This window comes from Lissotriton vulgaris, chromosome 1_1 (assembly GCF_964263255.1).
Source record: "Lissotriton vulgaris chromosome 1_1, aLisVul1.2, whole genome shotgun sequence".
Lineage (NCBI taxonomy): Eukaryota > Metazoa > Chordata > Amphibia > Caudata > Salamandridae > Lissotriton > Lissotriton vulgaris.
Window position 1 is genome coordinate 1,638,976,247 of NC_141685.1, and position 20,555 is coordinate 1,638,996,801.

General features: G+C 46.1%; 1 protein-coding gene across 1 annotated transcript in view; it reads left to right on the top strand.

Moving 5' to 3' along the window:
* The window catches only part of RBM28 (RNA binding motif protein 28), a 150,996-nt gene that overhangs the window by 46,838 nt on the left and 83,603 nt on the right, over positions 1-20,555 (top strand). Inside the window, exons 2-4 of the mRNA XM_086918872.1 lie at positions 14,129-14,278; positions 17,025-17,119; positions 17,471-17,546. Coding sequence (XP_086774998.1) covers positions 14,129-14,278; positions 17,025-17,119; positions 17,471-17,546 — 321 coding nt within the window. The remainder of the gene's footprint in view (positions 1-14,128; positions 14,279-17,024; positions 17,120-17,470; positions 17,547-20,555) is intronic.

The following is a 20,555-nucleotide window of genomic DNA, read 5'->3' on the forward strand; positions in this document are numbered from 1 at the left end:
CTTTGCATCCACCATAACTCCAGGATACCTGCAAGGTGGCAATGGGGCGTTGGAGTTTAGTGAATGAATAGTTAGTGTTGTTCAACTTAATTGCCCCAGAGCACTTTTTGGCATGCAGAAGTATGTACCTGGAGCAGTAAATGGAGCTGCTGCTCAGAGGTGTGTTGCTTTGAGCCACAGATCTGCTTTACCGTTCTTTACTCCATTCAGTCCAATTAACGCTGGGATGGTTCAGCTGAAATGATCAGCGCTGAGCTCCTCAGTAGTTTATTTGAGATGCGTATGTTTTGCATACTAATCTTACCTCGAAACATTTAGCCTACCCAGGAAAATGGGCTGCGTAGCTACACTCTTATAAGGTCCAAAAGGCGAGACCTATTGGCTATGCCAATGCTTGTTTTGTATTTGCAGCGTGCTATGCGCACTTTCACAATAGGACCACTCGCGGAACGGCCCACACAGCTCGTCCGAATAGTTGCTTTTGAAAAAACATTATTACATCATGTCAGGCGCGTGTCTTCTGCGCGCGTCTTCTGTTACCTGAGAATTACCGCCCGAACTCTATTTTGCCAAGGTGGTTACGGCTCAACTCACCAACTATGTGGAGGTCTCAGGTCTGCTTCATCCGGCACAATCTGGCTTCCGAGCTTCGTATAGCACGGAGTCCGCATTGTTATAGGTGACAGAGGCGATTCAGGAGTGTCTGGATCCCGGTGGGAGAGCAACGTTGGTTATGCTTGATCTCTCGGCGGCATTCAACACTGTGCCCCACTCTCTGCTCCTGGACCGTTTATTGGATATAGGTATCTCTGCCCTGGCGTTGCAATGGATTAGGTCCTTCTTGGAAGGACGGTCGCAGCAGGTTTGGCTTCCTCTGTGTGCCTCTGCACCTATGCGGATGACTACTGGTGTACCGCAGGGGTCATCACTTAACTCCCTACTTAACATCCACGTGACTCCGCTGGTTTACCTTACGGAGTCACTGGGGGCAAAAGTGATGGCCTACACTGACCATGCCCAGCTGATGTTCACTTGGAGTAAGGAGGATGATTCGGTTGCGGTAGCCCAACACGGTCTGTCTTCAGTCTTTCACTGGCTGGCGAATGCACAGCTGAAATGCAGTGAATGAAAGTCTGAAGTGCTGCTGTATGGCTCCTTCTCAACGGATTTCAGAGAGAGGCTCTGGCCTCCTTGTTTTCCATGACCTATTGCGGGCAAAGGCTCCGTTAAAAATCTAGGCGTCTGGTTCAATGAAAATCTAAATTTTGAGACACAAGTGAAGAAATTGGCCGGTACCTGCTTTGGCACTCTGAAAATCTTAAGTAAGTTTCTCCCCCTTCTGCCAGGTAGTGCCAAAGAAACTGTGGTACGTGCCCTAATTCTGTCACGCTTAGACTATGCCAACGCCCTCATGGTCAGCTGCCCAAGTTCTCTTGCTAAGAAATTGCAAGTTGTTCAAAACTCGGCTGAAAGACTTCTCTTGGGTTTTTCAAAATGTAATAGTGTTCGCACTCATTTGCGCTCCTTGCATTGGCTCTCAGTCCAATCTTGTCTGAAATTTAAAATGTTGTCAATCACTCAACAGGCCCTTTATAGCCTAGGCCCTATTTATTTGCGGAAGAGGTTTGCCTTTTATACACCAGGGTGAGAGCTGCACTAGTCTGCTCAGCTGCTGATATAGACCCCTAGGTTTAATCGCCAACGACTGGGTGGGAATTCCTTTGTGCGTAAAGCGGGTGTAGCCTGGAACTTGCTGCGCCTGGTCCTTCGGGGTATACAGGACCCACGCTGCTCTTTTAATCTGTGATGGTTGTGCATCTTTCCCTTTTCTGAAGCTAGCGCCGTGTCACTTACGAGTAGACTTGCGCTGTTTAAATTAAAATAACATAAGTTTGCCCAACTCGTTTTAAAAACAGTCCTGTATCTAAGGGAAAGGGCTGACTGAGCACACGACTCCAATTATGTAAAACTCTGCAAAACAGGAGCGTGAGGGATTACAACGTGGGGTGAATGCAAAGGGAAAAAAAAATCAATTTCCCTTTTATAGGTCGACGGGTGCTGTTGATTTCTACAGAGCAGGTGTAAAGATGTTTTACAGTGGTTTAAGAGTTCTAGTAAAACAACATAAAAATTCAAATGGTCTTTTATCAGCCGCAACTTATTCACGTTCAAAAAAAGTTCTATCTTTACCTAGAGCGAACATTGCCATCTAGTGGAGAAATGGAGCCAGCCAGTTTACTGCATAAAGTATTTACTCATTTTTAGGTCTCGACTATTCTATCCCGTAAGGGATAAATAGACGAGAGTATAGTAGGCAAACCAAGCTCTGAAACCATTGTGGATTGCGTCCAGTTCATTTGGTGCATTCGTGCGGAACGCGCGTCCACATCAAACCCATCCGCCTCCCTCCCACAGGCATCTGGAGCTTCCCCAGCGTGCGCTTGGCCTCAGGCATTCACCCCAGCGCGCGCTCGGCCTCAATTCTCCTCCCCCCTAATTACATCCCTGCTGTTTCACTTTCACGGCCGCAAGGCCGTGCTCTGCCGAGAGCTTCACTGCAAAGGGATCCGCTCCCCTGCCCCCTGCTCACACCTTGTTTGACACTATCAGTTCAGGGGGTACAGATCTGGGGAAGGCCCAAGAATTCACTCACTTTAATAATTTATTCAATCTTGTTAATGCTTGTGAATTCCAATACTCCCTTTGAACCCCACCAAAAGCGACCTTTGAGAGTATGGCTCAGTCATCAATTATATATTTATATCCAGAGATTTCATCTTTTTCTTATCTAGTTACTTTGTCTGACTTCAAAGTGAGCGGATTTCACAGTGCGGCTTGCCCGGCCCCCAAACCCTTCTCACTCGCTGTATGAGTCAGCCCCCCACCCGCATCGCTGCATGTTTTAATTACTGGCACTTACCACAACCAGCATTTGACGCACCATCAGCTCTTCCACGTCTACCGTAAAAGACACATGCCGACAAGCACTACAGTCGCAAAAGACCCAGATTGCCTCTGTGTGCGAGGCGCCATAGGCTGCTCTCCCCAGCTTCCCTCAACAAACGTGTACATTGTGGCCCTTAGGCCGCCCTACCTCCAAACCAACGACTCATAGAAAGTAAAGCTCCCATACACCAGGGCTGCAGCATCGGCATGCATTGCTGTAATCAAATTCCAAAATAGGCATGTGTGTACTTTCTCACAGTGAACTTACGAAAGCCTAGAAAAGCTTGCTTTCTAAACCGTCAACATGATTGGTAATGTAGAGGTCATCTGCATCAATGAACGCTTTTTGACATTAGATCTGCAGTCCATTCTATGAACCATTTTGTATTCTGTTATTGACTTAAAAAGATATGAGCTTGAAAAATGCATGTGAAAGCTGCTGGAATTGAAAGACTTTGTTGATATACACATGCCAACAGACCGTATTCAATTCAGGTGATTGCCTAATCATATGTCAATGGGGAAAATGCATTCCCCCTATTTTCTTTTCAAATCTCCTACATTCCAATCAGAAAATGTTGACATGTATGTTGAAAACATCCAAAGAGATTACGCTGCTTTGTTCCGTTCTGTGCACAAAAGTCAAACTTCAAACTTCTGCTCCACAAAAGTTGCTGTACGTTGCTTCCGCTTCACGCTCCTTTTAGCTAGCAATTTTCACTTCCACAAGCATACCTGATGTTCCAAAGGCAGAAAGATCACGTGATCGAGCAACCGTCGATATCTTGGGTCCAACGGCATGCAACGTCATCCTTTGTTCCGACGACTAGTGAAATGCCACAGCTTTGAGATCGTGAAGCGAAAAATAAATAATTTCCACCGGTGCATAGAGAGTCCTATACCAAATCCATGAGTGAAAAACACAAATATAATATTTCGTGTTTTAACGCTCATAGAAAGTAAACCATATAATTAATTACATGTGCAACCATGCACATCATCGCACTTTTACTTTTTTCTGCTGATGTTCAATGTTAGACCTGGCATCTTTTAGCAAGGTTTCCCCTGTCCTTTTTAGGTAGAGTAATATAATTACTTGAAACCTATATTGGTATGCACAGCGCACTCTCTCCCCCTCCCTCCTCCTCACACCAACATTTGTCTCGCACACCACAGGCTGCTGCTCCCCCGCCCACCCAGCAATGCCGAGAGCTATTCCTTCCCACTTACTCGCTCCCCCACCCGACTTGAAAGGAAGCCTTGCACACCACGACCAGGAAAACACACACACACATTCACAGCAAGATTTTTCTGTGTTTTAAACGCTCGCTGCTGACATCTTCAGTTATGTCATAAAGGTCATCTGCGTAATCAACAAGCAACAGACATCTACAAGCAACAGACATCTACAAGCAACAGACATCTACAAGCAACAGACATCCACAAGCAACAGACATCCACAAGCAACAGACATCCACAAGCAACAGACATCCACAAGCAACAGACATCCACAAGCACCAGACATCCACAAGCACCAGACATCCACAAGCACCAGACATCCACAAGCACCAGACATCCACAAGCACCAGACATCCACAAGCACCAGACATCCACAAGCACCAGACATCCACAAGCACCAGACATCCACAAGCAACAGACATCCACAAGCACCAGACGTCCACAAGCACCAGACGTCCACAAGCACCAGACGTCCACAAGCACCAGACGTCCACAAGCACCAGACGTCCACAAGCACCAGACGTCCACAAGCACCAGACGTCCAGAAGCGTCATACGTCCAGAAGGGTCATACGTCCAGAAGGGTCATACGTCCAGAAGGGTCATACGTCCAGAAGGGTCATACGTCCAGAAGGGTCATACGTCCAGAAGGGTCTGGCGTCCAGAAGGGTCTGGCGTCCAGAAGGGTCTGGCGTCCAGAAGGGTCTGGCGTCCAGAAGGGTCTGGCGTCCAGAAGGGTCTGGCGTCCAGAAGGGTCTGGCGTCCAGAAGGGTCTGGCGTCCACAAGCGTCTGGCGTCCAGAAGGGTCTGGCGTCCACAAGCGTCTGGCGTCCACAAGCGTCTGGCGTCCACAAGCGTCTGGCGTCCACAAGCGTCTGGCGTCCACAAGCGTCTGGCATCCACAAGCGTCTGGCATCCACAAGCGTCTGGCATCCACAAGCGTCTGGCATCCACAAGCGTCTGGCATCCACAAGCGTCTGGCATCCACAAGCGTCTGGCATCCACAAGCGTCTGGCATCCACAAGCGTCTGGCATCCACAAGCGTCTGGCATCCACAAGCGTCTGGCATCCACAAGCGTCTGGCATCGTCTGGCATCCACAAGCGTCTGGCATCCACAAGCGTCTGGCATCCACAAGCGTCTGGCATCCACAAGCGTCTGGCATCCACAAGCATCTATCTATCTATCTATCGCCCTCACTCTATCTATCGCCCTCACTCTATCTATCGCCCTCACTCTATCTATCGCCCTCACTCTATCTATCGCCCTCACTCTGTCTATCTATGGCATCACCACAGCATCACCACTCAGGGGCACCACAACATTACTATGCGCTACCACAGCATCACTGAACCCCACAGCATCACTCGTCGCCACCACATCATCACTCAGCGCCACCACAGCATCAATCTGTGCACCCATTCAACAACAACTGTTTCAAATATGTCCTCTCAATGTTTCAAGCTTTATTACAAATGTCACAAAAAGATGTTAATATTTCACTTCTGTTCTTGGATTTTCGTCACAATAAAATACACTGAACATAATCTTTACAAAAGTTATTTACAAACGTTTAAGCTATTGCCATTATAAATTACAATAACTTTTAAGTGTTAATTATTAAAAAAATTAAAAGCCATTGCTATTTGTAATATCAATACATCTAAGTCACATAAATACAACACATATTGCATTACAAATGCTATGTGTCACATTTGCAAAAGTTAAAACTATTGGCATTGTAAATGACAAAGCTATTAATTTCGCTATTTTCAAAACCAACACATAAATAAAAAATGTGTAATTTACAATACCAATAGCTCAAACTTTCCTAATGCGTGACCTATTGCATTGCAAATGCTTGTTTAGGTCGAGGACTCCGTCGCACTGCGTAAGCAGTGGGCGGAGCTCCGAGATTTTATGTTTTTTAGTGTAGGGGGCTTGAACCTGTCCCTCTTCTCCATTGGTTGGCCTCGTAAATGCTGGCCAGCCATTGGAGGAGAGGGGCGTCACTCCCTTTAAGCCCCGTCTTTTTCGGATTCGGGGGGCGTGTTTTTTAGGTTCTTTCTATCTGTGACGTCATCCGTCACTCACCAAAAAACACGCCCCCGATTCCGAAAATTTTCTGAGCTTTGCAGCAGCCATTTCTGCCCGACTGCGTCCGGCCCTTGCATCCATCCGCTTGCTTCCACGAGCCTCCTTCTAATCGTTATTCATCTCTCTCCTAATGATATTTAGTGGTAGCCCCCCGCCTCCGCTCCTATCTTACAACTAAACTACAGCTAAAGCCCCATTTGTCCGCTTCTGCTAACACACTTCCGGCAGGTGATGGAGAGGCTGTAGCTGCTGGTGGTCGGGGGGGGGGGGTCGCCATTTTTAACTGCGAGGGAAGAAAGAAAAGATGGAGACCAAGCGCCGACTAGTGAGCGTAGTGGGACCCAGGCGAACTGACATCCCCAGGCAGAGCGAGGAGGCGGCGGCGGCGGGCACAGCATGGCGAAGGCGAAGAAGGTGGAGCGGAAAGAGCGGGGGCGTGGTCCCAGGCATTGCCGCGCAGAGGAGTCGGCGTGGGGTTGTGGCGGTGGCGCCGAAGAGCCCCCTGGTCAGCCCAGGCAAGGGCTTCAAGGCGACACCGCTCAAGACCCGGTCCCGTAAGGTTGCAGCGTCTCCTGCAGCCAAGAGCCATCCTCCCCCATCCAAAGTGCGGACACCGCCAGACTCCAAAACACAGAAGTCCCCCGGCTAAGACCCAGGCAACCCCTGCGAAGATCAAATCCCCTCCGCCGAAATCCGAGGCGACTCTGGCGAAGGTGAAGCCCCCTCCGGTGAAGCCCCAGAGAACCCCTGTGAAACCCAAGAGCACTCCGCCTGCAGCGGCCAAGTCCCGGCTGCCATTGGCGAAGTCTTGGCCACCCCCCAAGGTACGGACACCGCCTCCTACCAAGACCCCCTCGCCGGCGACGTCCCAGTCAGCATCGCCCGCGAAGCCCCAGTCCCTGCCACCGTGAAACCTCAGTCCCCTACCCCGAGCAAAAATCGCCCTCCGCCTCGGGTCAGGTCGCCCCCACCTACAAAGCCTCAGTCTCCGACACCCCCGCCACAGAAAGTCCCAGCCCCCGGCACCCCCACAGAAAAAGTCCCAAACACCTCCAGCACCAGACACCTCCTCCCCACGTCCCGCTGCAGGCGCGCACCCCTCCTCAACTCTGACTTCTGCATTTATTCTCCTTCAGATGGAGCTTGCACATAATTCCCTCCTTGTTTAACTCCTCGCGCCTGAAAGCTTTGCAGCCTTTCTGATTCTTGGAAATTGTTTTAGCTTATCCTTCTCGGGTGTTTTCATTTAATTTACGGATCTCTTGTCTGCGTAGTGTGATACTCAGCAGTTTTCTGTATTCTAATTATTCAATCCGACCTTTAAAATGTGCATTCAATTAACTACGAATTGTAATGTAAAAAATATGGCAGTTATATCAACAGAACCGGTACAATCCAAGTACAGGGGCTTCAGTGAGCGCCAGGCGCACAATGGCACAGCTGGCGGCTGGCCGGGAGCCAAGGCCCAGGCAAAGCTCCATTGCTATGTCTAGGTGGTCAGGCTGGCGAGAAAGGGGGGGGGTTGCACTCTGGCAGTGGGAAAGAAAGTAAGAGGGGAGCCATTGAGCGACATAAATAAAGAGATTAGGAGGCAGAGAGAGCGACAGCTGATAATAGAAAACACTCTCAATAGTAGTAATCCTTGACATACAAGGACAAATATGAATGCTGTTGTTCTCGAATTAAGATCAACGCTCTCATTGTCACGGTTCGTAGCTCCTCCGAATCGGAACAATTCTCAAATGGGGTCCACCTCCTGACGTCCCTGCACTCTGACTAGCGATAAGCATACAGAGCACAAAAGCAGTCAAGCGAGGGATAGGTAAGGGTACGAGCAGCAGTGGAAGGGACACCTGTAACAAAAGAAGGCACACGTTATTACATGCACTATACTCGCTACACTCCTGTACTTCCTCACACACACAAATCTGTACCTGGTATATGATCAGGAGATGAAACCTTCCCGTAACTGAGATACTTCTCTCATGAAACACGGTTGATCTAGATATAAAAACAACAACTGGTTAGTCTGTAATGAATCATACAATGGCCACAGTCATATATGCTTCACTCAAATAATTACATACCAATCGCTCCATCCCAATGAGCTTTTAGAACGTTATGTCTTTATTCATTAGAGGAGAATAACGTCTTCCCCCTTATGGCTCCAAAATCAAAGAAATCATAAGCCGTGGTGATACTTTCCCAATGTCTTGCGCTGGAGAATAGCCACGCAAAGTACCACGATCCCACACTGTAAAAGAAAACGCTATAACTGGCTTACCGGCAGACTAGGAGTTCAAAACATGACTCACGGTGTTGTCCGGCATCAATATCAAACTCCAGGTGTTGAACTGATAAGTAGAACTCAGGAGGGAGCAATCCAGCGTCTCCCGGTTCGAAATCCCTCAAAAACTACCATACCCTGGTTCAATGCCGGATACGGCTGGGAGGGTGCAATCCAGCGGCTCCCAGCCCTTCTCTCAGGTTTCTTGATTCCTTTAGAGTACTAGGCGCTATGGCTTGATCACTCCGTCGAGTGCTAAAACTGGTTGTTCTCTGTTTGGGGGCCCGGAGGGGGCAAATCCTAGCGTCTCCCGGCACCAAACATGAAACTATAATCGCGGCTTTTAATCCTGCCGTCACTTGCGTTCTTTACTCCGCAGCCGCGGAGTCAAGGCAGACAACAAAGGGGTAAAACAAGGATCAAAGTGGCTCCGCGGGAACAAGGCGTCCGCAGCACTGCTACAAACTCCAAGGACGAAATCACGTGCAATGTCCTCAGCCTCTCGCGCTGCTAAATGCTTTCCTGGACCTCCCTCATAGCGCTAAGCATTATGGGAGATGTAGTCTTTCCCCATAAAGGATGAGTGGCAGGCACCTACGTCAGATCCTGACACTCATCAGCGTAGGAGCGGGAGCCGCTTTATGACCTTTGTACCTAAGCTTGCATCGGAGAAAACTGAAAGTTTGCGGGGCATTGTATGGAAATTGCTGTTTAAGAAATCCGTAGTATGCAGGCAAGGAGCTGATTCAACTCTCTGCAGCGCGGTACACGGTCTGTGTCTGGGAAAGAAGCAACAGGATTCTTTTTTTTAGAACTTGTAAATTCGAATTTTTGTCAGGTTGTCGTCGTTGAAATTATACGAGAGTGGCTTTGCCCCGAGGCCTTGGTGAAATTTAGCATAACTTTTCGTTGTTTCGTAGCACTAAAGTCCCTACTCTACATGTTCTGAATCGCGTTTATTTTTTTCTAAGTAGATTTTAAGAGCAGTGATGCTCAACTGTATTCATGTTTTACAGCCCTGTTTAAGTTACAAGCTCAAACACGTTTCCCCTTTGTCCCACCTGTATGCAGCCCTTAGTTTGTCTGTATGTATCTATGTATTTGTTTTGTAACCCTCTCCCTTTGGAAAATAACCTCCTTTTATTGCCGGCGGGAAGGCTTGTGCTAAATAAATCCACATAGTTGCATTCCTTTTTTTTATATCCATTTTTAGGTCGAGCTTGGTCCAGCTCGACAACTATAGTTGCCCGTCTCCTGGGAATATGAGACAGGGGTCGGGCACGCGCGGCGATTGGTGTCTGTGGACGCGCACGTGCACATCCCCTGCCTCGGATTCCCTGAGGTGCGCAAACACACACACACACACACACACACATTCACACACGCAGACAGACACACACACACGAGCGCCCATACACACACACACATACAGACACCCCCCCTCGCCGTCGCGCACATACCCAAACACACACACGAGCGCACCGAGCGCCCCTCCCCCCCGCCCGCCGCCCTAGTGTTTGCACATGATCCGGACGAGCGATCACGATAGGCTTAAACCAGCTTGTTTCAAAACGGGGGTCTCAACGAACCTATGAAGTAAAAGAAACTCCTGCATGGTGCCCGAGGATCACAAGAGGGAGGCTCCGAGACTCGCGGAAACACATCCACCACCAACGACCGCTGCTGACTGACCAGCGGCTCCCGGAGGGCACGGGGAAAGGGGAGCAGGGGCCGGCCAATCGGACAAGGCCGGACAACTTCTGACAAATCAGAGACCGGCGAGCCTGAAGGGGGAGATAAAATTCACGAGTCCGGGAGGCGGGGCGGCAGGCTTAGTGGGAGAGGCATGTGCATTCCTCGCTCCTCCTCTGACAACGAATCTGATCCCATCCGAAGAGTTTGTTTTCCTATTTATTTATTTAGGTGTTTGCAGAGCGCTATTGCTTCGAAGCACTGTTGACTAAGTCTTTAATAAGGAGAAAGACAATATTTGACAGGTAAGGATGCCTTCTCTAGGCAGCTGCCCACCCACTGTCTACTCCCAAGCCGGGCCGCAGAGAGGATTGTGAGCACCGCATAAAAGAAAATAATAATAAAAAACACACTTTTTCTTGATTTTTGTGCGTCACGTACATTTGCAATGAAATTGTGCACATAGTGCAAAAATCAGCCGGGCGTCTTCATGGGTCTTTTTAAAATAGTTTGCTTGGCAAAGTTCAAGGAAGAGGTTGTGAAAATGAATTTTGACTTTTTTTCCTTCAAATTTCCCTACTCCGGTCATGCCATCCAGGACAGTTTGCCCATTACCAAACTTATTGTGATATGCAGAGACAGTAGCGTAGGAATGTGCAGGCTGCCCCCGTGGTCATCACTGTGTGTGAATAATAACAGCTGTGAGGCCGTGCATGAGGTGCATCATCAGAGCTGTGTGAATAATAACAGCTGTAAGGTCGTGCCGGAGGTGCATCATCAGAGCTGTGTGAATAACAGCTGTGAGCCCATGCCTGAGGTGCACCATCAGAGCTGTGTGAATAATAACTGCGTCCGCCCCGTGCGTGAATCATCCGAGCTGTGTGAATAATAACAGCTATAAGCCCGTGCTAGAGGTGCATCATCAGAGCTGTGTGAATAATAACAGCTGTGAGCCCGTGCCTAAGCTGCATCATCAGAGCTGTGTGAATAATAACTGCGTCAGCCCCGTGCGTGCGGTGCATCATCAGAGCTGTGTGAATAACAGCTGTGAGCCCGTGCTTAAGGTGCATCATCAGAGCTGTGTGAATAACTGCGTCAGCTCCGTGCGTAAGGTGCATCATCAGAGCTGCGTGAATAATAACAGCTGTGAGCCCGTGCGTGAGGTGCATCATCAGAGCTGTGTGAATAATAACAGCTGTGAGCCCCGTGCCTGAGGTGCATCATCAGAGCTGTGTGAATAATAACAGCTGTGAGCCTGTGCGTGAGGTGCATCACTTATTTTCCTCTCTTTCGAGTTTCAAGGGAGGCTCACAAATACAGGCACTTTCAGGGGGCGTCAGCCCCGTGAGTGAGGTGCATCATCAGAGCTGTGTGAATAATAACTGCGTCAGCCCCGTGCGTGAGGTGCATCATCAAAGCTGTGTGAATAATAACAGCTGTGAGCTCGTGCGTGAGGTGCATCATCAGAACTTTGTAAATATTAACAGCTGTGAGCCCCGTGCTGAGGGGCATCATCAGAGCTGTGTGAATAATAACAGCTGTGAGCCCCGTGCCTGAGGTGCATCATCAGAACTGTGTGAATAATAACAGCTGTGAGCCCGTGCCGGATGTGCATCATCATAGCTGTGTGAATAATAAACCGCTTTGAGCCTCAGGTGCATCATCAGAGCTGTGTGAATAATAACAGCTGTGAGCCCGTGCCTTAGGTGCATCATCAGAGCTGTGTGAATAATAACTGCGTCAGCCCCGTGCGTGAGGTGTATCATCAGAGCTGTGTGAATAATAACAGCTGTGAGCACCGTGCTGAGGTGCATCATCAGAGCTGTATGAATAATAACTGCGTCAGCCCCGTGCCTGAGGTGCATCATCAGAGCTGTGTGAATAACAACTGTGAGCCAGTGCGGGAGGTGCATCATCAGAGCTGTGCGAGTAATAACAGCTGTGAGCCCGTGCGTGAGGTGCATCCCAAATTCCTGCACTCTCTACCACACTGCTTTCAAGAACAGCATACTCTTACACACACTCACACTGCTCACCAATTCGAAGTTTGCTAAAAAATGTATGCAATGCATTGTCATACACAATGCCAATAACTCAAACTTTAATGCTGCGAGACCTATTGCATTGTAAATGCTTGTTTTACTTTTCGAGAAACTATACTGACGCAGTTGGGTGTAAAACATGCCCTAACGTATCACAAACTAAGTTACAAACACGATTAGTCCATAACTGCATTCCTATATTTATGAAGTATTTTGTAAATTGAAAGTGGTTGCTCTGCTGTTTGCATACAACTCTGTCCGGTAGTCTGATGCACTCTGGGTCCCGGTTTGTGATTTTTACAAATTACTAAATTAAATGTATATTTATTTATTTATATAGCGCAACTAATACCGTAAGGCGTCTAGGCGCTTTTAGGGTATTTAGTGAGACTAGGCTCATGTTGCACATGAATTGCTCCAAAAAGTGTCCATTTTCTTCCCCGGATTCCTCATCGCCCTTTAAAGACCCCGTGCAACTGGTCTATGGAGCAGCAGTCATTTTCAGCTCAAGAATTAAGCAATCAGGCTTGTCCGGGCGACTTCGTGCGCGGTCTCATGGCACAATATGATCTGTGGCGATAATCACCCCGCAAACAGATATTTCTTTTGCACGGCCCTCGTTCTTCCAACAACCCCCCTCCCCACCCCATTCGCTCTGCCTGGTAATAAGGTGGCTGTTGAAAAGAAATCAAGACAGACAGGCATTTTAACCGAGCAGATGAGAGCTGTCCTCAGCCCTCCCCCCTCATTAATTCTTTGTATGTGGTCAAGGAGATGCTGGCGAGGTAAGGTCCTGTCGATGGCAGGGAAGCAGGGGAGAAAGGCAGGCAGAGCCTCGAAGCAGAGGGCTGCTGCTGGCCGGGAAAATCTGTGTTATCAGGCTGCATGTACAATGTCATTTTCCTGACTGCCCCACCCTCTGTGTATTTGGCCTCCATTTTCTCCAGTAAGTGTTACTACCACGTGTTTTTTGTGCTTGCTCCCCAGCCTCCTGGTTGTGCTTGCTCTCCTGCCCCTGCCCCCTCGTTGCTAGTGCTTGCTCTCCTGCCCCCTCGTTCGTCGTGCTTGCTCTCCTAACCCTGCCCCCTGTGTGTGGGTGCTAATGCAATCAGTCTCTAATATGCAAACGATTAAGCTATTGGCAATATAAATGACAATGCCATTTAATTATGTTAAAAAAAAAGTCATGAGCAATGCCAATAGCTCTACCTTTAATAATGCCAAGACCATTGCATTGTAAATGCTTGTTTTTTTTTTAGGTGTACATCAAGCATCTGTAGCTCATGCCCCATTAATTACAAGCATTTGCAATGCAATACGTCTCGCATTTGCAAGTGTTTCAACTATTGGCATTGTAAATGACAATGCCTTTTATTTATGGGTTGTTTAAAAAAAAAAAAGGCATTGTCATTTACAATACCAATAGCTTGAACTCTTGCAAATGCAAGACTTAATGGATTGTAAATGCTTGTTTTCTTTTAGAGAACAGATTTAAAGAGGGGTGTTATTGGGATATTTTCTTACATCACATACTGTGGTATTACTGGAAAGGTAATTATGCAAAATGGGGATCAGCCAATTTTACAATGATTTAAAGGTCAAAGCACACTCTGGGGACAGGGCCGTAGTACCTAGCAGCACATTATTCCACTAAAAATAGGAGTGACTATGCAAAAAGAGGCATTTTCTGACATTTTATTTAATTTTTTTCTGTTCTGGCACCTGATCCATGACTGTATGTTAGTTGCTCACCTTGAAATGTATATTATTTTAGAAGTTGTTGTGCCAATATTTACTGACTTGCTTATTCCACTTTACAAACCAAAGGCAGTGAGAAATGTCGTGGATTTGGGTATGTGACGTTCTCCATGTTGGACGATGCCCAGCGTGCCTTGAAAGCAGTTCAGGCATACGATGGGAACCGGATCCATGTCACTGTGGCCAAGAAAAAGCTACGCACCAAGGAAAAGAAGAAAGGTACGTGGAAAAAGAGTCACCTTTGAACGCAAAAGGCCTGTAAGGCTTTCATACCGTTGTAAGACATTAAGAGGTTGAAATAGTTTTTTTTCTTTTTGTAGGCCACGCTATTAATCAGTGGATTTCATAGTGCTAGTCTGAAAGGCAGCTGAAAGGTGGGGAAGAGTTTTAACTGGAGGTGCACTCTGTTTTCTAAAAGGAAGAATATGCCCTCAATGCTAATTATCTACGTTTTTAGTTGTTTCCTGAAAAGATTCAATGCAATGATGCTTACCTCATTATGGAAGTGATTTTATTATTCCAGAAAAAGATGGAGAAATATCGCTCGTTCAAAGTATAAAAATTTCTGGGTATTTTCAGAAAAGTACATGAACTGATCTTAATAAGTAACTGCTCAATAGCTCGTCATTTTGCCTAAACAAAGAAAGAGCCAATCTCCTGATATTGCCGGACCCTCGGCTTTCTTGGGCACTGCTGATCTTTCTACCCTCATCCACATGCTGAGGTCTTGAAGGGTATTTACTGGTTGAGAAGTGTGGCTCAATGGTTAGAGCGGCAGACCCTTATGCAGAAGTCTGGCCCGGGACCAAGGTTCAATTACCGCCTCAGCGGATATTGGGCTCAATTTCCTCGGAACTGATAATTCTCACCTCGGTGTCTATTCTAATCATGGGTCCCACTCTGTAACTCTGGGCAATAGCTTGCTTAATCTCCACAACGGCCCCAACAGCGCTGGGATGCCTGGCTTCACCTTGGGGGTGCCCAGGAGTGGACATTTCACAGGGAAAAGCCAGGAAGGTTTCCACAGAGGTATGCGTACAGTGCCAGGAAACGCGGTTGGGGTATAAGTGCGCTTTACAAGTACAAATTCATTTCATTTCATTACCTTCCTGGCTCTCTTTTACTTACCCAGTATATCCCAGTTTGAGAAGATCTGGATAAAGTGTGGAGTTGGCCAATGTTCCATTTCATTTTCACCCTCTACCTGAAGACACTTGGGACTCAGCTCATCCATAATGGCTTCACAGTTTGCCAATACTATGATGATACAAGACTCCCACTGAAAGTCTCCTCTGCTTCAGTCACGCATTACCTCAAACACTGCCTGCCGCTCATCCAAAACTCTGTATCCAGCACCCATCAAGACAGAACTCCTGCTATTCACCAAGAACAGCAAGCAAAAACTAGTGCTAAGTGGGCTCCACAGCTTGAGCCTCCACTTTCGCACATTGTTCAGTCACTCAGATGTATTCTGGACACCAACTTCAAACTCAAGGATCACATTGCCAAGAAACCAAGGCAGTTTGTTACACGCTCTCTCCACTAAAAAAAGTAAAACCATTCCTTCAAGCAAGTGAATAAGAACTCAGGCCACTTATTGGCTTTCTCATAATGGCATCTGACGCTAAGCAGCATATCTTATAAAGGACTTGAAGAAATATGACCATAATCCCCAAAGGCTCCCTATTGCCAGCCTGTGCCGTGTTCAAAACCAGCTGCAAACACAGCCATCATGATCAGCACTCCCTCCTATCTGGGTGCCCAGCTCACACCTCTGGTGGCTTTTGGCACACCAGCAGCAAAGACACACCAGACTAGAGAGGAAGTGCAACAAAGAAGGGTAAAGCTGAAGATGCACCTCTTTACGAAGAGTACTTCATGGCAAAGTAACAGTCTGCCTCCACTCAGAATCTAGATTCCCTTCCAGTGTTCGAATCTATCTTTGCCTTTGACCTTGTACAGTGCACTGCTGCCTTTTGGCTAGGCTCACGCTATACTTATAACATGCTACACATATAACCCATGCATACTTCTATACGTACACACTTGCATCTAGACTAGGATATTTTAAAACGGGACTCGCAGCCACAATTTGAATTAGGATTGCATTGATCCAGCTTGCTTTCCTTGATGAATGAAGGACATCTAAGAGTAACCTATACAATTTTGGCTCTGTTTGTTTTGGCTGTATGGTTAAGAAATCTTGGTTATGATTGTTTTACTCAATGGTCAATAGATCTTAGAGAGCTACATAATTATAGCTTTTTTGGAGTCTAATGATAAGCAGACTTTGTTCTGACGAAAGTAAAACAAAGAATTGTAGTCTTGTAACTAGCAATGCTTTATGACAGTTTCTTATGATATTGTAAACATTCTCCCTTCTGTTCTCACCATGCTATATTTTGGTGCGATCACCTGATGGAGCACTTAAGGACGTAATGGTCTACCTGAGAGGTATGATCTGTTCCTTTTAGTGCACGTCTAACACTTACTAGTCTGTTTTTAGCCTTTTCTGGATTAGTAAGTTATTACACGTTTATTTTGAATCCTACAGTAAGGGCACTCCAAGTCTAAAACAGGCCTTTGTATAACCCTATCTTGATATCATGAAGGTCAACCCTGTCTGAACTTAATGTTGATGAACTAGCAGTGGGAATTGCATTGGTTACCCAATGAGTCCCTACAGGGCGAGTTATTCATTAACTCATGTCTGTATTGTCACTATTAAATAAGGCTCATTAACATAAGCAATTTGTACTTTATCGAATCTAATACAAATTAACACATCTTTGGTTAATAGATTCCATTAAAAATATACGGTTACATGATTACATTGCTTTATGTTCTTTGCATAATTATTCTGTAAAACAATCATGATGACAACCGAATGCTAATGGGGAGTTTTTTTCCTTATTTTTTTAACTTTATTGCATTATTTGTTCTTTTCTCACCTCTCCTTTTTTAGAAACTCAGGAGGCAGTGGTGAAAGTGGTCAAAGCTCCAGGAGTAAAGACTGCTGATAAGAAGGCCCGGCTCATTATCCGGAACCTCAGCTTTAAGGTAAGTAGTCCACTCTCAGCTTGTCCTGTGGGCAGTCACCTTTAGTGATCCACCTGTTGTAATTTAGGAGCAGCCCAATGTCAGCCCCAGAGGTCAAGGTCTAACTGTCCTCGGTGCATGGTGAGAGAGCTTTAGAGCCCTGTCCTGGATTGCCCTTATTTATGAAGAGCTAATGGACTGGTTGGTTGTGAAGTAGCTAAAGCAAGCAAGTGACTTTTCTATTATCGGGTTGTCGCCAAATAAGTGACCAGTATATGGAGCAATAGCCTTCAACTTAAGAGCTTTTCACACCGTGTCCTGCCATTCCCCAAGGAAGCTCTGCTCTCTAACCATGTGTTTTTTCTTCCTTAGTGCTCCGAAGAAGACCTTAAGGGGATTTTTGCCAAGTTTGGTGCTGTGCTGGAGGTCAACATCCCCAAGAAACAAGGTAGCACGTGAATAGTGCCATTTGCTTTTTCTAGAAGCAAATTCTACATGATTCTTAGAGTTAGTCAGTTTATCCTATCCACTGAAATCCCACCATTAAAATGTCTGCGGCTCAAAGTTCTACTTCCGGTGCTCTTACAGAACTTTGTTGTAGGTCGCTCTAATTTCAGAAAGATCTGTGAAGCAGAATAAAATTTTATTGATAGCTATGGGCCAAGTTAGTGTAATATTTAGGGATTGTGTAGAGCAGTACTGAGGCACGATGGCATCCCTATTTACAGATATCACAATTTATTAATATTAGGATTGACTATATTATCAGGAAAACAACAAATCACAGCTATGATGCACTGGAGGGGGGTGAGTTCACAGTCCTAAATTATCAATAAAGGCTTGAGGAACATTGGAAGAGCTGTTATACTTGTCTCTGTAGTGTTATATCTAGTGATTCTGCCAGTTAGTATTGATGTGCATTTCAAGATGTCTGTTGGAATGCAGAACAAGCATTTGCAATGCAATAGGTCTCGCATTTGCAAGAGTTTGAGCTATTAGCATTGTAAATGACAATGCCTTTTAGTTATGTGTTTTGAAAACCTGCAAGCGGTGTGATATACAGGCACTTGGTACTTATAGTAGCTGCTTACGAGAAGCAAGGCTGGCAGTAAGTGCACCACTTTTACAGCCAGCCCTGCTTTTCAGAAGCAAAGACTATTAGTACGAAGTGCGTGTTTACACAGCGCTTGCAAGTTTTCAAAACACATAAATAAAAGACATTGATATTTACAATGCCAATAGCTCAAACTCTCGAAATTGTGAGGACTATTCCATTGAAATGCTTGTTTTAATATAGCGCTTTATGCTGTAATAATGTCAGCAATTAGGGGCATAACAGGGTTGAAATGGACCTAAGGACAATTGTTTCATATAAAGTTTTTATTTTTTCTACACAAGCAGCTGTGAAAGTGTCCTGGTTTTTAAAAAAGTGTTGCCTCTGCTAATTGTTACCTTATTCAGTGGCTAATGCCTTTTTTAGAGTGACATCATCCAGCCAAAAAGTATGTCGAATATCTGAGTCACTAATCGCCAGAGCAAGCTTTAGTTATTGCTTTGGTTTTATCCTAATGTAAAACTAAATACAAAATTCTTTAGAACCGGCAATATAAATGAATGCACTAGGAGCAACTGTTCAAGAGAAAGAGATTATCTAATGTCGTAGGCGGAAATAGTTTAGAGTTGTGTTCTATTGTTAAAAGATGAACTTTGAGGGAAGGACTGCAGCAGTGAACTTTCCGGCAGGGGAACGTAAAGTAACAATCAGCTGATTTCTTTCCAAATCAGGCTTTCCTTTCAAGTTGAAGATGAAAGAGGTGAAGGAGACAGAAGTGCACTGTGACACATGGAACCTTACTTGATTCTCTCAGAAAGAGTCAGGATGTGTGGATGACAATATTTGCTTCCCGCATCTCTCACAGCTTCAAGCCAATTTACATACAGCGCCACAAAGTCTTTCTTAGACATCAGATACGGTAGGCGCTGCTGTTTAAAGACCGGCACTTACGCATACAAGGCCCCTGCAGAGCATGAGCTACAGCTACTTGCGCTCAGTGAATGCCCAAGAAATATTATAGCATAAACAATAAAAGTCATTACAAGGTTCAGTATTGCCACAAAAATATAGAGCCCTTCCAGCGCCGCAGCTACAGCTAGCTAGACGCGCTTAGTAAATGTGCCCAAAATATCATAAAATAAAAAGTCTAAATTAGTAAAAAGTACCAATTGGAAGTGATGCAGAAATGTAGAAAGTTATAAACACATACCAATCCACACTTCAAACATAAGTAAGCATTTTCTCATCGCATTTTTTTTCCCTTTTGAAAGGTCAACATCATTTGTCTGCATTTCGCAACTAGCTTCCGATAACCTCTGATGCTTGATTCTCCATAACAATATAAATGGAAAGACGCTTCTGCTCACCTTGGTGGCTGTGATTTGCACGAGGAACTACACTGTCAGGCCAACAGTTATATAACTGAGCAGTGAGTGCAGCGAGCAGCTGCCGGCATATCGATAGGAGTACGCAACGAGAGGTGGTGGAATCTCCACCGGATTAGTATTTCATTAAAATTATGTGCAGAACTCAATAATTCAATCTCTTAACAGACAAGTACATTTATCACAAGTTATAGTTAAAAAAAAAAAGACTAGCGAACTGAGTCTACTGCACCTGTCAATGTGACAGAAATCAGAGTGGAGCAATGGCATAGTGCTATTTTACATCCTGATTGCGTCAAAGCACTGGCATCAGACAACACAAAAAGATGGGTAGAACAGTCCCATTGAATGCTTATGTCACTCTTAGAATCAGCGACACTGTCACTATTATCCAAAAGTGAGAATGGTGTTCCATTACTTTAAGTACACCAAACAAAGAGGGAGAGGATGTGATGTAAACACCAGGCGCTGTCGAATTTCGAGCTAGGGAATCTGGTTCCAGTCTCTGCGTCGGCTCCACATTCTGCGATTCTGGGCAAAGCACTTAATCTGAATAATCCCTCCACCTATTGACAAATAAATGTGCTCATGTAATGTGAGTGTTGCTGATGTAAAGCACTCCGATACTTACAGGTCAAGTTCGCGCTGTATAACATTGCAACAAGCGACCAGCAGAACCACCAAAGACACAAGCTGGGCTTGTAGAGCAGGAAAGGGCAGCAGTAAAAACAAGCTCTTGGCATTGCTGTGGGGAGGGGGGGAGGAGAAATGCAAGACACGGCATGGCGGCGTGAAAAGTGTGAAGCAGGGGGCGGGGGAGGAGAAATGGGAGACACGGCCTGGCGGCCGTGAAGTGTGAACAAGCAACAAATGGCTTTCATGTGGTGATGCGAGGCAGGAGGATAGAAGCGCGTTCATGAGACCACATGCACTTCTGGAAATCCACATTTTTCAGAGCTTAGTTTAGCTCTTAGTTTAGCCCCAATAGTCTCGTCCTATTCATTCCTTGCGGAATGGA